At 42.4% G+C, this 16,443-nt stretch overlaps 1 protein-coding gene across 1 annotated transcript in view; it reads left to right on the top strand.

The window, feature by feature from the left end:
* The window catches only part of GPC3 (glypican 3), a 459,461-nt gene that overhangs the window by 327,503 nt on the left and 115,515 nt on the right, over positions 1–16,443 (top strand). The window contains exon 6 of the mRNA XM_052663043.1: positions 11,942–12,062. Coding sequence (XP_052519003.1) covers positions 11,942–12,062 — 121 coding nt within the window. The remainder of the gene's footprint in view (positions 1–11,941; positions 12,063–16,443) is intronic.

Below are 16,443 nucleotides of genomic sequence, written 5' to 3'. Positions count from 1 at the left end.
AGGGGAATACTGGAACACACTTCCACCAGAGTGTATTTCCTTCTGCTCCCCAGGGCCCTGACTGCAGCCTGCATCCTGGGGCTCTGGGACCAAGTTTAAGAGAAGGCAGCAGAAGTGGCAGTTCCGCTTTCTTCAGGCAGACTTTTTTAGTGTCCTTGGGCAAGTCTAACACCTTCTTGCTAGTTTCTTCTCCTCTCCATCAGCCACAGATGCACCCTCTGCTGGCTCTCTCGGTGTCATGATGGAGGCTGTTGTGTGTCCTCAGCTCATGAAGTGGTAGAGCTGCACGTTCTCAAGCATCAGTTTGCAGGGAAATCCCACACAGTCACTAGTTAAAGATTTCATTTTCTGAGGACCAGATTTGCCAAAGACCAAACAAGAATCTGGTCTGTGATGTCCAAACTGGGGATAGTGGGCTTAGAACACTGGACAGTTCAGTGTCTCTAACTCCCAGGGTTCTGTGACTGAGCACAGAGCTGCATAGATGCTTAATAGGCAAGTGGAGAATAGAAAGTATTTGCATTCTGTACTGACATGTGCTAAGTCGCTTCAGTCATGTCCGACTCTTTGCAACCCCATGGACCATAGCCCACCAGGCTCCTCTGCCCGTGGGATTCTCCAGGCAAGAATATTGGAGTGGGTTGCCATGCCCTCCTCCAGGGGATCTTCCCAACCCAAGGATCAAACCCAGGTGTCCCACATTGCAGGTGGATTCTTTACCATCTAAGCCACCACGGAATCACATTGACCCACCACTGGAATGACGGTGTTCACTGGGGCCTCAGGCAGGAACTCTGCCATCCCCTACCTGGCCGTTGTTTTCCAAAGTACTGCGATCTGGTGGCTTAGGACCCAGTGGCAGGTTTTCCTGGCAGGGCCCAGGCAGAAGTCCAGTATAATGCAGGTCCTCAGTCACTGGCTCCAGATTTGGGGGGAAGACCCCAGGGGAACAGACTGACAAGAGCTGGGCAGAATAGATCAGCTTTGGATGAAGTCTTCAGTCTCAATTCATTTCAACAGAGGTTTATTGACTGCCTGTTGTATGCTGGCCACTGGGTAAAGCAGAGGACTGACTCAGGTGACTATAAATACAGAAACCAGGATGGAATTTGGCCATATGGCCCAGGAAAATATACCTGACAAGACGAAGCCATGCCTGAACATGTAGGGTTCACCCCAAAAGCATGAAATACTGGCTCCAAGGATAGGTCAGGCAGCTAAGCTCTCACCTTTGTCTCCATTGGTTCAGGATCTCAGTAGGCCTAATCCCATGCACTGAAGATTTATTGTTGTTGTTCGGTTGCTAAGTCATGTCTGACTCTGTGTGACCCCATGGACTGCAGCACGCCAGGCTTCCCTGACCTTCACTGTCTCCTGGAGTTTGCTCAAACTCATGTCCATTGAGTCAGTGATGCCATCTAACCCTCTTATCCTCTCATCCCCTTCTTTTGCCTTCCATCTTTCCCAGCATCAGGGTCTTTCCCAATGAATCGGCTCTTATCAGGTGTCCACAGTATAGGAGCTTCAGCTTCAGCATCAGAACTCCCAGTGAATATTCAGGACTGATTTCCTTTAGAATTGACTGGTTTGATCTCCTTGCAGTCCAAGGGACTCTCAAGAGTCTTCTTGAGCACCACAGTTTGAAAGCATCAAATCTTCAGCACTCAGCCTTCTATATGGTCCAACTCTCACATCTGAACATGACTACTGAAAAAACCATAGCTTTGACTATACGGACCTTTGTTGGCAAAGTGATGTTTCTCCTCTTTAATACGTTGTCTTGGTTTGTTATCACTTTCCTTCCAAGGAGCAAGCGTCTTTTAATTTCGTGGCTGCACTCACCATCCACAGTGGTTTTGGAGCCCAAGAAAATAAAATCTGCCACTGTTTCTCCACATTTTCCCCATCTATTTGCCATGAAGTGATGGGACAGGATGCCATGATCTTAGTTTTTTCAATGCTGAGTTTTAAGCCAGGTTTTTCTCTCTCCTCTTTCACCCTCATCAGGAGGCTGTTTACTTCCTCTTCACTTTATGCCATTAGAGTGGTATCATAGGCATATATGAGGTTATCAGTATTTCTCCCTGCAATCTTGATTCCAGCTTGGGATTCATCCAGCCCAGCATTTTGCATTATGTACTCTGAATATAAGTTAAATAAACAGGGTGACAGCATACAGCCTTGACAAACTCCTTGCTCATGTCTGTTGTTTCATGTCTGGTTCTAACTTGCTTCTTGACCTGCATACAGGTTTCTCAAGGATTAGGGGCCTGTAGAGGACTGTGGCTTAGACAAACTGACAACAAAACAGTGACAGGAATGTTGAGCTTTCTTTTAAAGTATTTCAGTGGTACTCATTCATGTAAAAACAGTTTATCCTTTGCTCTCAGTCTTTGTCAGTTCATGAAATAAGGTTCAGCAAGACATCCAAAGCAACGTTTAGGAGGCTTTTCTTTGTGAATCGCAATGCAAGAAAAAAATCCACAAGTTACACTCTTCTCTAACTCAGACTTGCCTCTCCCTGAAACTCGTCTTGAGTCTGTAAAGTGTGATTGTAGGTAGAGTTTGAAAGTTCTCTTCTTCATTTTGAAGATCCTTGCATTAAAGAATAGATGTTTGTTCTGGATCCCACAGGGACCTGGGACAAACAAAGCAGTGTTCTGAAGAGAAAGATTTGAAAAAGTGTGTTGGTGTTTCCAAGAGCCATCTAATTCATTACTTGTGACAGTTATATGCAAAGTGGAAGCAGAATATTTTCTGTCACAGAGAGCAGGAACATGAAATGTGGAGGGAGGAGAGAGTGAAAAGGCTTCTGACACCCAAAGGTGATCACTCGGGAAACGTGGCTGTCTGCCCTGGGGCACAGGTCAACAGTGTCTTCTTCAGTGGACTAAAATAAATTCTGAACCGTCTGAAGTCCTAACCGTAAGTTCCCTGCCTCAGATGCCCCGTCTGCTGGCAGTTCTGTGAGGACCTCTCTGCTGAGGAATAGCCCCTTTCAGTCGGGCTTGCCTGCTCAATGCTGGCTGCTCACACAATGGAGACTCTTCCATTTCTCCAGTTCTCTCAGTACAGGGATGAGCAGACTTGAAGCTTCCCCGAAGTATTCATGGCAATATTTATTCATTCTACTTCAGAAAATCCTTTTCCAAATAACATTTATTGAACACCTATTTTGTGTTGGATACTTTCACAAAACAATACCAGTGCTCATAAATGTGTTGGGCCCTCTTCTAAACACTTAACCTACGTTATCTTAAATTTGCTAACAGTCATTACACAACTAATCCTCAAAACAAATGTAGGTGGCATTATCCCTATTTCAGAGATAAAGACACTCCAGTCCAGCAGAGTTTAGTTACTTGTCAAAAGTCACACAGTACCAGCCTTTGAACGTATGTCTTGACTCCAGGACCGGTGCTCTTCCCACCATATTACTCAGCCTTTCTAAAGTATACTGTCTTGGTTGTCTCAGTAAACTATGTAGACAGGACTGAATTTTACCTTTTAAAAATAAAATAATTATTGATCATTATTTTCAACATCAGTTACTTTCGTACAATGTTCTCGTGTGTGTGACCTTTTCTTTGACCTCTTCTTCTTGGCTTTTCTATTTGGGGGAGGTTGTGGCTCTAATCACATTCCATTAGCAGTGATACCAATAATAATTTGGATGGCTACTGTTTGGTCTCTCTGGGACTCAGTTTGCCCATCTGTAAGAGGGGTGCATTGCACTAAATGATTTCAAGGGTCCTTTATGACTCAAATATCTTTGAGTTAAAATCTAACTTTCAAAAAAAACTAAAAAAAGGTAAAAACCATTTCCTTTTGGTTTAACTCCAGTGGGACAAGAAAACATCTGGTTTTCTGGGTTACTTCTCTGGGCTAGAAAGTAAAAGTCACTCAGTCATGTCTGACTCTTTGGAATTCTCCAGGCGAGAATACTGGAGTGGGTAGCCTTTCCCTTTTCCAGGGGATCTTCCCAACCCAGGGATCGAACCCAGGTCTCCCACACTGCAGGCAGATTCTTTACGAGCTGAGCCACAAGCGAAGCCCAAGAAGATTGGAGTGGGTAGCCTATCCCTTCTCCAGTGGATCTTCCCAATCCAGGAATCGAACCAGGGTTTCCTGGTTCCTCATTGCAGGCGGATTCTTTACCAACTGAGCTATCAGGGAAGCCCACTCTCTGGGCTCGAGGGACTCCGTAAATGGGTTTGGGGTGATTTAATGATAAATCACCATTACACACCTTGTGCTGCTACATTATTGAACTTTGAATTGCATTTTTTTTTTTTTTTGCTATTTTTGGAAATCTTACACTGGCTCAGATTCCTCTCCTCCTTTGTATGTTCCCCTCAAGGACACCCCTCAGAGAACCCTTCAGCAGCCCTGCCCACCCTGGCCTGGTGTCTTGGCTGCCCGTGGTCAGGGCTCAAAGCCCAAGAGGCTGTTCTCACCAGCCTTCCCACACATCAGGCTCTGCCTATGCCGCGGTTCTCACAGGAATCGCTTTTGCTTCCTTATTTACTTTTCTCTCTCCTTACCTCCAGGCTCCTCTGTGGAGTTTGCCTCTTCAGAAAAACATTCAGGCATTTTCTCTCTGCCTCCCCATCTCTGCAGGAGGCTGTTCCCCACAGCGGGTGATATCAACTTCTCAAGCTTTCCTCACCATCTGGAAAATATTCTTTGCTTCTTGAGGTTTAAATGACTTCTTGATTATATTCCAAGACCAATCTTTTAGTCTCTCCTCACAGTGAGGTTTGAAACTAGGCTAAAAGCGGATTCTAATATAGCTATTCCCTTATGTAGATAATGTCCACTAGATGAGGTATAAATGGGCTTTCAGCCCCCTGATTTCTACTCTAAATTTTGCTTCCTTTCTGTTGAAATATATCCGTAATTTCTGAAAGTCTATTGTTTGAGAATCAAAGTAGTTCTCGGAGTCTGGTGGTCATATCTGTTTCTGGCACTCCCCTGTCTGATATTTGTTCTGAAGTGGTACTGCTGTACCAACAATTATGAAAACCATTTTTCTTTAGACTTGTGCATACATAAATGAGAAGCAAATTGCTACCTTCTTTATTAAACATATTTATAAAACTCAGCAATTTTTACTTTTGCTTTATTTTTCTGTTCATTTACGTAAATGAAGACTGCATCTTGGATAGAAAAAGAACATTTTCTTAGGCCTATTGATAAGGTGGGTTTTCTACCCTGTGTTCTAGTTTGTTTCTAAAGGTATTTATACTCTTTAAATTATGCCCCTTTTTCACAGTGATTGTTGCAGCTGGAGTGCTTTCCAAGGAAACAGTCTGATAAATCACTGTTTGGGCCAAGGGCGACTTGCAATACTGCAGCCTTTCCATAAGATGGCGCACTGAGAATGTGAGATCTGTAACTTCTCTGTAGATCATCTAAAACCCCAGCAGTAAATGAAACAAACTTCTGTGAAATTAAATATTTGGTGGGGGGAGGGGGCAAGTTGGTTTTTCTAAGACTTGCTTTCAAATACTTTCCAATAGTCTAATGCCTAGAAGAAGGAGGAAAGTGAATTTTCTAGCAACTTCTCTCTCCTGCACCCGTACTAGCAATGCTCAAAATCACCAATGTGTATTTAAGGAACCGTTTAAAGAAGAAATTTCTTCTAAAGGTGAGAGTTATGATACTAACTACCTGTGCTGCTGGGGAAGTCCCTCCCTGGGTCTCAGGTTCTTCATCTACACCATCAGTGGATTGGACAAGGGTGCTTCCTATTTGAAAGTTGTGTATTTGAATCCATTGATTTCCTTCCACTTCACCTGTGCTGCCTCAGCCAGCACAGAACCAGGAAGAAAAGATTGCCCATTTTACACATTTGACTCTATTCCTCTTCTACAAGTGTTCTCTTTGTGTCAGTTGTCCTAACACTATCACACCCAGATGTCCTATTTTCATTGGGTTCCTTTTCTCTTGACAGCTTTTGCAAGGTGTCCCCCTCCGTCCCTGCCCAGTCTGCCTGAACAGTATCTTCCTTTCACTTCACAAATCAAATTTGCTATTTTTGTGCTAATAAGCAGGTACCACACTGGATGGGGGAAGAAGACACCACAGGTAATGCTTTATGGGGACGCTTCTAACATCACGCATAACATGTCCAGTTAAGAAAAGTTTAGATTTAGGAGGCAGGAGCTCCTCTCTGTTTTTCTTCCTCCACTGGCCAGTATTCATTGCCAGAAGCATGTCAAAGCTTTAGGAAAAAGCAGTGTTCTGGAGAGAGGACAGTTAATCTAATTAGAGATGAGTGTTGTTAAGCAGATAACCCATCCTTAAAATCCCCCATGGCCAACAGTGTCCCCATTCCTGACACTCTGGGCAATCTGGGTGGGGAAAATTGTAGCTGCAGTGGCTCAGCCTCATTCAAAACCTGTCAGGAATCATTGTACACCAGGGGCACAGAGGAAGTGAGTGAAAATAAAACGCTGGATGAATGAATTAATTAATGCAACTCTACAGAGACACCCCTATCTGAGTCCCTCTGAGCTTAAAGCTTGGAGCATGTATGTACATAAAATTCCCTGGGGTTCCATTACATATGTCATATCGCTACATGGCAGGGAGGCCTTTGCCAACATTCACTTTCCTATCGTCCTTAGAGATTTCAGATCACCTGTGGTGTTTGTCTATACGATGGTGGTGGAGGAGGATTATTTATATGTCTAACTTCAATACCTTATCTTTCAAGAATGCAAATATTTCGCTGAATGGTGATGCTGTTGGATCCGTTTGGAAGAAGAAACTCCATACACAGGGCTCTCCCCAAGGGCTTTTACGGGGCAAGCCCAGGCATCCGCTGATTAGGTAAAGAGAGCTGTTGTGGCAGGCCCTGTTGTGAGCCTCGCAGACCGTCACCAGTAGCTGGCTAACTGTGTCATACCATGAATTGGGCAGAGTGGAATGGAAACGTCAAATATTTAGTCAGCGTGGGTTATTTCTAAGGAATAATAGCAGCGGAGCGGTTGAGAACAGAGGCAGCTGGACATAGACTCCAAAGTTCAAACTCTAGCTTTGCTATTGAGTAGCTGTGTGACCTTCGGCAAGTGGCTTCACTTCGTGCCTCAGTGTTCTTGTTTGCAAGAAGGAGCTGATGATAATACTGTCCATCTTGTAGGGCTATTAGGAGGACTCAGTGTGGTGCTGCGGGTTGTAGTTTTCCTCGTGCTTGGAACAGTATCTGGCGCAGAGAAAGCACTCAGTACTCCCAGCTGCTGTTACTGCCTGCACTAGGAGGTGCTTTGGGTGGTACACAAGAGAACTAAAGAGAACTAACCAAGCCTCTGCCTTCAGAGAGCTCACAGACTATACAGGCTGGCAAATGGAATGTATGTGAAAGGAGCACAAGCCACTCAGCATGGTACCCACAATGCACTTGGGTGCAAGAGCAGCAGTTCAGAATGAGTCCCAGGGAGGCCCTCAACTCCCGTCAGGAGAGGACTTTATGCATCTTCTGGGAAGGTGGACAAGAACTTGAATGGCTTTTTTGCCTCTCTTTAGAGACAGGGTCCTCATAATAATATACATTCAGTCACATCCTTACTGACTGTCCTTTTGATACAGGTTAGCATTACCTCATTGAAGAGTAGAAAACAGATAGGCTGTGTTTAACCTAACAAAGCAGAGTTTGTGGCCTGATGATAACCATCTGAGATGTGACGGAATTCCAGGGTGACATTGTGTGTATTGGCCCAAACATGTGTTCTCATAAGGGATCACCTTTAAGCTGGGGATCTAGTCATGGCCGACATAACTCTGATTAACAAGAAGAATTTCCCAGAGGCTCTGAGCGAGGCCTAGGAGTTAGGCCCACTTTTTATTTTCCTTTGGTTTGTTTTTTGTTGTTATTGTTATTGTTGTTTCATGTTGTTTTCTTTTGCCTTAAAAATAACTGCTATATAAATTTTCACTCATTAAAAATTATTGTAAAGATTTTAAAGTGTAAAAGATATAGAAGGACATAAAAAAGTAAAATTTCCCCCAATATCTTACTTACTGGAAGTAACTGCTTTTACCATTCTTTTTTTTTCTCATTAAATTTTTTAAGTGTCTCAAATTCTATGACATATTTTTAATCAAGTTGTTTCCATTAAGAAGTGCTGATTGTAAAGACCACTGACTTAGAACAGCCACACGAAAAATGAATGGTCCACAAAATAGTCTCCTTTCCTTCTGAAGGTTTATCATGCCCGGTTACCATTAACTAGTCTTTCACTATTGAGCTTAAATGGCCAGTTGAGACAAACAGTTCTGAGACCATTCTTCCACCACTGATTAAGATGGCAGGTATTGAGGATGTTGTTCATTGAGCCTTCTGAGCTTTCTGGGCAGACTTGGTGACCTTGCCAGCTCCAGTTGCCTTCTTGTCCACTGCTTTGATGACACCCACAGGAACCATCTGTCTCATGCTGTGAACAGCAAAATGGCTCAGAGGAGGGTACAGAAGCTCTCAACACACATGTGCTTGCCAGGAACCCTATCAATGATGGTAGCATCAACAGATTTCAAGAATTTGGGGCCATCTTCAGCTTTGTTCTAACTTTGTTCTTTTGATGTCTGCATAGTATTCCATTTTAACACTCAAGAATTTTAAGATTCTGCTCTACATTTTGTCTGGCTAAGGAGAAAAGGGTAGAGGTGTGAGAAACAGAACATAGTATTGGGGATGGGGGAGAGGTATTCACATGCCTAAATGCATAGGGGAAGAGCAGAGTTCCTGAATAGTTTTAAAATACTGCCACTAAATTCAAAAATAGGGCCACTAAATTTTAGCAGATGTAGACATCAATCGAACCAGTACTTTTGGTTACTGCTTTGTGGAGTAAATAAAATAAAGTTTTAGGTCTAAGCCATAAGCCAGCTCTTCCCAACACTTCTGTAACCAGAAACCATGCTTAATTTACTAAGTCTTTTGAGGATTTAAATAGCACATGGATAGAGCAAAATAGTGGATGCTATTTCAACTTTCAGAAAGTTTGGCAAGCTTTTAAACTCAAGGCTGTTTTTTAAAAATTGAGTCACCATGGGATTGGGGAGCAGTGTTTAGTCCTGGCTCCTTATCCAAGACTTGGAGGTAAGAAACAAAAAAAAAGAGCTGAAAGGGCATTTTTCTGAATGATAGGAAATAGACAGTAGGGCCACAAGGGATCAGCTATGGGACTAATTTGACTTAATATTTATAAATGATTTGGAAGAAGGAGTACAGGGCAAAGTCACTAAGTTGGCAGCTTTCTTTACCCTATTCCACTGAGGATAATAAACTTTAGAAGGAGACTTGTTTTGTAGGAGTGGGCAGGCTTCAATAGGAATAAGTCCAGGGACATGTCTCTAGGGACATGTTCCTAAAGTTCATTTTAGAACTGCTTACCTCTTTACCTGTGAATCAGGTGTCTGCTTCAGGTATCAGTAGATATAAAGAAAAAGAAGATGGAGTTGGTGGTCATCAAGAGGGAGATGATATTGAAACAGACAGCATTATATACAAGCGCACAAAAGGAGGCTAGTGGGGAGCTGATTCTCACCAGATATATACACAAAGAATTTCCCTTAAAGAAATGCATTACATTTCTTTAACACAGCCCCCAAAGGCAATTGGTATGTGGTGGGTGATCTGTATATTCACTGGAGAAGGACATGGCAACCCATTCCAGTATTCTTATCAGGAGAATCCCTTGAACAGAGGAGCCTGGCGGCTACAGTCTATGGGGTCACAAAGAGTCGGGCACAACTGAAGTACTTCACACGCACACACGCTGTGTATTTGCTAACTTTTAATGTTAGGTAAGCTAAATATGTTAGGCTACCATTTTAGAAGAAATGCAGTCAAATGTTCTCTTCAACATTCCCACAAGATATTTTCCTTCTCAGAAGATGACTTTTAATTATACAAGTCAGACCTAGATTTCCTGACCTCCTCTGCTATCATGCCTGGTAGCATCAATACTTTGGCCACCTCATGCGAAGAGTTGACTCATTGGAAAAGACTCTGATGCTGGGAGGGATTGGGGGCGGGAGGAGAAGGGGACGACAGAGGATGAGATGGCTGGATGGCATCACCGACTCGATGGACGTGAGTCTGAGTGAACTCCGGGAGTTGGTGATGGACAGGGAGGCCTGGCGAGCTGCGAGTCATGGGGTCGCAGAGTCGGACACGGCTGAGCAGCTGAGCACGCACATATGCATGCATATGCATGTGGAAACCTCTGGAAGAATATATATCAAACTTAAAGATGATTCTCTCTTGGAAGGATAAGATGATGCAAGAACTTGTGCTGTATGCTTTGATTATGTCTATATATTTTAATTGTCTTCAATGAGCAGGTTTTTTTGGTAATTAAAAATATGAGTAAAAAATATGAATTTGCCCTTAATTCAACTGCCCTATTGTAATTTTTTTTAAGTGTATAAAGTAGGGGCAAAAGCCCTGCAAAATTTCCCATTTCTTTAAGAAAATATTCCATTATCAGGATAAGGAAAACGAAAAAAAAAAAAAAGAGAGATCCAAACCTTTTCCCCCTTTGGTGACAGTGTTCTGGTCTTTCTACATGAGAAAAGATAAAGAGGAGAAAATGAAATCTGTTTCTTGTTTTTGTTTTGTGTTTGTTTGCCTTGTTTTGAAAGATGAGTAAATGCACAGAGGTCTGGAACCATGAAGCCAGCAAAGAAACCACCTCAGTAGTGAATTACTGTTCCAGTTGAAGTTGATAAAGCCCCACACTGAAAGGCAGAATTGCCCAGGATTGTAAATATCTCCCTTTCTCATGCTGGTGAGGATGTCCATAGATAGCTTGAAACTTCTATCTTGAAGCAAAAACCTATGTCTTATCCTGGGGGACCACGTTAAAACCTTCCCTTGAGCTGCTGGTCTGCCTCCCTGTAGAGAACAGAGACAGAAGCTGGCAGGTATAATTTATGCTGCAAATGGGTTGGGAAAGCCTTTTCAGGAGGAGCTGGACTGCCCAGACTTACAGGAAACGATGGGAGGAGGAAGTGGAGAAGGAGGAAGAAGTAAAGAACATGTAAGAGTCTTTTTCCTTCAGATGAATAGAAAGCACACTCAGAATTAAGGACCCTCCTGTGTGATTCCCTGGCCAAGACCCAGCACCTCCCTTAGTGCTCATCTGGACTCTACGCTAGACGGAGGGCAAAATAAGGGCAGAGACCTTGTCTCTGTCTTGTTCATTGCTATATCCCCAACACTGAGAAAAAAGGAATGGTGAATTAACACTTGTTGAGTTTTTAAAAAAAACTTCACAATATTGTATTAGTTTTGCCATACACTGACATGAATCCGCCCCGGGTGTACATGTGTTCCCCTCCCACCTCTCTCCCCATCCCATCCCTCTGGGTCATCCCAGTGCACCAGCCCCGAGCACCCTGTATCATGCATTGAACCTGGACTGGTGATTCATTTCACATATGATAATTTACATGTTTCAGTGCCATTCTCCCATATCATCCCGCCCTCTCCCTGTCCCACAGAGTCCAAAAGACTGTTCTATACATCTGTGTCTTTTTTGCTGTCTCACATACAGGGTTATCGTTACCATCTTTCTAAATTCCATATATATGCATTAGTATACTGGATTGATGTTTTTCTTTCTGGCTTACTTCACTCTGTACAGTAGGCTCCAGTTTCATATACACAATGGAATATTATTCAGCCATTAAAAAGAATACATTTGAATCAGTTCTAATGAGGTGAATGAAACTTGTTGACTTTTGAATGAATGTTCTCCAGTACAAGTAGACTCTATCTGGAGTAGTCTACCTTTGTACCACGCAGTCATCCCACGGGCTGGAAGGCTAAAGGTAGCTTGTGGTCGGCTCGACCATGTGCCAAATACAGTCAACTTGCACTTTGCTTGGGGCTCTCTTGTGACAAACCTTTCCTTTACCTTCATATTTCCAGATACAGCCAAAAGGCAGCGAGGAATGGAATGAAAAATCAGTTCAACCTCCATGAGCTGAAAATGAAGGGCCCTGAGCCAGTAGTCAGTCAAATTATTGACAAACTGAAGCACATTAACCAGGTATGTATGTATCCAGCAAAAACAGATATGGCAAAAAAATTGAGCAATGGATGATGCTGTGTTCAAACTATATTCTTGGGCTTTTGGAAAGGCAGCCATGTTCATTTTCTTCAGAGTCTCTCTGCTAAAAAGGACTTCTGACCTTTGTTTTTCACCCCATTTTTAAATTATAAAGAAAATACTGCAACATAAGAGAAAGCTTGGAAAACAGAAGGAAAAGTATTTGTCTCAACCCCACTAGTCCATCCTGTTTTCATTTTTACGTATTCTTTTTTAAGATTTGCTCAGAAAATCACACATAGGCTTTTTACATAATTGGAAGTATATTAGTGATTTCTGCTTCTTAAAATTAACACTCTATTGGAAACACTTTTTCATGTTGCCACAAATCTGCATTCTAATCATCTTTTGTGGCCCCGAGAGATTCCTTTGAGTGTTAATTATAATTAATTTGCTTTTGCTATGCATTCAGACTGCTTCAGATGTTTACCGTTAAAGAAAGCGACCTCCTGCATAGTGCTGTCTCCTGATCTTAGATCAATTCGTTAACATACTGGAGTTATGGGGTTAAAGGATATGAGCATTTTACCGCGTGTTTCCAAACTGCTGTCCAATGGGGATGTGACAGCTTTCACTGCCACCAGCAAGATACGAGAGGACCAGCTTCACTGCACCCATGCCAATTTCTGAGTCACTGCCATGCACAGAGCACCCACAGATTCCCTTGACTTCCACACAGTTTTTCTTCTCAGGAGTTTAGTAACTGAGACACAAATAGAAGTTAGTTGTACCATCTGCTTGTGATTGCTTTGTGGCCACAGTTTAAAAAATGCCATCAAAAATGCCACCAGATACCAGAGTGGCAGTGTTCCTACCCTATGGTCCCTGGGTGGGAGGACCCTGGCACCACTGACTTCTATTCATAGCTGAGGAAGGACTTAATGAAATTAAACTCCTTCTGCAAGGACAGAGGCTTCTGTAGGATGACATTGGCATGATTTTGTCTTTTCCTGTGAAGTTTAGCAGTGAAATCTTTATGGTTTTTAGGAAAAATGTTTGGAATGGCTTCCTAATAGTGACATATTTCATGGCGAATGGCATTGTGAAAGTATTTACTACGCTTTTGAGTGAGATTCCTCCAGAGGCTAATAAAGTGCTCTGCTCTCCGTGAGCACTTAATAATTAGTTGTTACTGCTTCTGAGCACAGAATAGTGGCAGTATTTGCATAACAGAGCCTTCTTTTTGGTGAACTCACAACCTCACTAAGTTCTATAAAGCCTGGTTACTTACAGGATGTTTCAAAACACATCTCTGAAGAATACAGAGCACAGTGTAAACCTCCCATTGCTGATGGTGTGCTTTACCTGAGGACAAAGGCAGTGTTTCTTTGAATTATTTCTAAATTATCTCAAACCAAATGTGTCTGGGTGACTCCACTCGACTGGTTAGATCCAAGCACTGGTAAGGCCAGAACCTTCATCTCTGTGCCCCTCCTTTTAAATGAAGAATAGTGTCAACAGATGTCTTTGGTCACCAGACGTGAAGGAATACCTACTATGTGCTCAGCCAGGTGCCAGGGAGTTTGAGGATTCAAAAGGAGTCTGGCCTGTTTTCATACCTTCCTTGGAGGAGAAACACATGTTTAAATACAACGAAAAGGCAGCCAATAATGAAGAAGAGCTAGACAGGGCTGTTGCTCATCAGTTTTGGGGTGATTTGCTTAGGCCTGAGTTGGGCTGGGCTACTGTGAGAAGGATTTCGTAAGAAATATCAGGGAAAGACCTGTGGATGGAGCCCCACCCTGTAAAAAGGGAAAGCTGCATCAGAGCATATGATCTGGCAGTCACTAAAAGTGACTATTTATAGCAAGCCCCTCAGTAAAGACTTTGGGTGTTTAATACTAATGCTCTGGGAGACCATGTCGTATAGTGAATAGAACATGGGCTTTGAATCCACGTGGATCCCAATTCAACTGTGGGTCTTACTAGATATATAACTTTGGACAAATCATTCAACCTCTCGGAGCTTTAGTTTTCTCATCTGTAGTATTTAGAGTTAGCAAAATAGTTCCTTACAAAGTTATTGTGAGTATAAGAAATTATATCTATGTATCTATATTCATATCCCATTATATAAAATGTATGTATAATTATACATTTTATATATATGCATGTATACACACACACACACACACACACACACACACATAATTGCATGTGCATGACACAGTTAAGGTGATTACTATAGTCAGGATGTCCTCTGTAGTCAGGACTTGCATGAGTCTGAAAGAGAACAGTATTCTAATACTTTTTCCCAGTCTAATTCTGCCACCCCAATTTTGGGTGGATCAAAGAGATCCCTTTGATACATCTTTCTCTCCCATGTTGTTTCCTTCTTTCTCTTCCTGCTAACTTTCAGCCACAAAAGATGAAGCCTCTTTATAGGTAGGGAGGTGTATATTGTCAGTGTCGGAAAGGTCACCATTATAATTACTTTCTCCTACCTTTGCCATGGACATATGTGTGGACATTTTTGGTTCCTTTATAAATACCATTGAGCAACCAATTAATTCTCATTGATAGACCAGTTTTACCTGTTTAAGTTGAGCTGTTAAAATTGGTTGGGCTCCAAACACCCATGCTGGTTTTTTCTTGTCTCATCTGTATTGCTTTACATGGCCAAAACATATCTTCTTTCAGACCTTCAGTAAAATTCATATTTTGGCCATGGTTCAATCTGAAAGTGAGACACTTTAGGGAAGTCATAATGAAGAATGGGATGATGATGATGATAATGTGTTGTATTTGTATAGCATTGAACCATATTTCAAAGTGCTTTTATGTCCTAAAAGTCTAACTGCTCGTATTACGAAAAAAAATATCCAGCCTGGAATTGTATAAGATACAGTACTGTCAAAGAATCATTCTTTTCAGGAACTCATTGTTACCCTTGGGTATTATTTCATCCTCACTGCCTCCTGGGAGGTAAGTGATAATGTTTGTACCTTTTTTTATAGCTAGGGAAACTGAGGCAGAAAGCCATTAAGGGCTGTGTGGGCATGCTGCCAAAACATCCAGTAAGTTCAGTTGAAAATTCAACCAATCATCCAGATGTTGTTTCCTAGTCACTGCCAAACATCTGGATTCACTGAATGCCTGGCTACAATTGACCTAAAGTTATACTGATGAGGAGGTAGAATCAAGTTAACTTGCCTCAGTTCACGTGTAAGTGAGTGGAGAATCCAGGAGTATGTTATTTTCCTAAGCTCCTTGCTTGGTGCTGCAACTGTTGAGCTACAGTAGGATGCTCCAACATACGCAACTGTAAGTACAGAGCTACTTTTGTCTATGCATGCATGCCCATGTGTGTCCATCCAGATGGACTGTGGCTAGGCCGTTTATGAGCACATCCCCAAAGACCTCTTCACTTTCTTCCATGGAAATTCTCAGCTGCTTCCTTTCAAGTTATGGTTGCTGTTGATAGGATTTGAAATAATATATTCACTGAGGGAGTAACGTAACATTATTTCCGTATTGACAGTCCCACGATGTAACCTGGAGGGGACGTGTTCAGGGTCAGGCCCGGGGCCCCTTTCCTGGGAAGACCTGCAGGTGTGGAATATCCTCCCTTCCTCCTTCCAAACCAGAGTTCTTGTGTAACATTCCCACGATTGGAAATGAGGACCCTTTTATTTCCTTTTCGGTTTCTAATTTGTGTGTGAGGATTTATTGTCTTGTGTTAGGAGAGGAATTGAACTCTTAAGTCCTCAGTGTCAGTCCTGGAATTTGCTGGGCCATGTTGTTTTAAAAGAAAAATTGTGTTTTTCTTAATATCCTGCTTCAAGGCTCCTGCATGGAGAGAAGACCCCACAAATCCCAAGAATGATCATGATACACTTACCCATAGGCCACTGTGACCTATGTGTCCTCTAACTCAGTTTGTTGGTAACAGTTTCTAAGAGTCGCTGTGTCGTTAGCGTTAATGTTGCAAACCTTAAACTACTACAGAAGCTATTGTTTCCAAGAAAAACCTAGCTGTTTATTATTTTCCCTCAGTTTTAGTTCGGGTTCAAATGAAATTCCAGAAATTGTTTTCCTGCCTGTTAGAAACAGTTGAAGCCAGAGCAGTCAATACCTGCTCATTTGGTGTCAGAGCTTTTCATTCAAAGTTGGATAGTCTCATCTGTTTGGGATGGTTGAAATGTCCTGCTGAATGGTGGGGGTGTGGACGAGATGGCCTCTTAAGATTCCTTCCAGCCGTGTGATTCAGTGATTTGTGGCTCAAGGTCAGGCTTTAACCCAGCACCCTCTTGTGAGCAAGTCTTGTGACTTTATTCTCTGCCCTGCCACTCTTTTTTAAACACCCTGTTGCCAGGTCACC

Source organism: Budorcas taxicolor, chromosome X (genome assembly GCF_023091745.1).
Source record: "Budorcas taxicolor isolate Tak-1 chromosome X, Takin1.1, whole genome shotgun sequence".
NCBI lineage: Eukaryota > Metazoa > Chordata > Mammalia > Artiodactyla > Bovidae > Budorcas > Budorcas taxicolor.
This window is presented reverse-complemented; position numbering and strand designations above follow the sequence as displayed.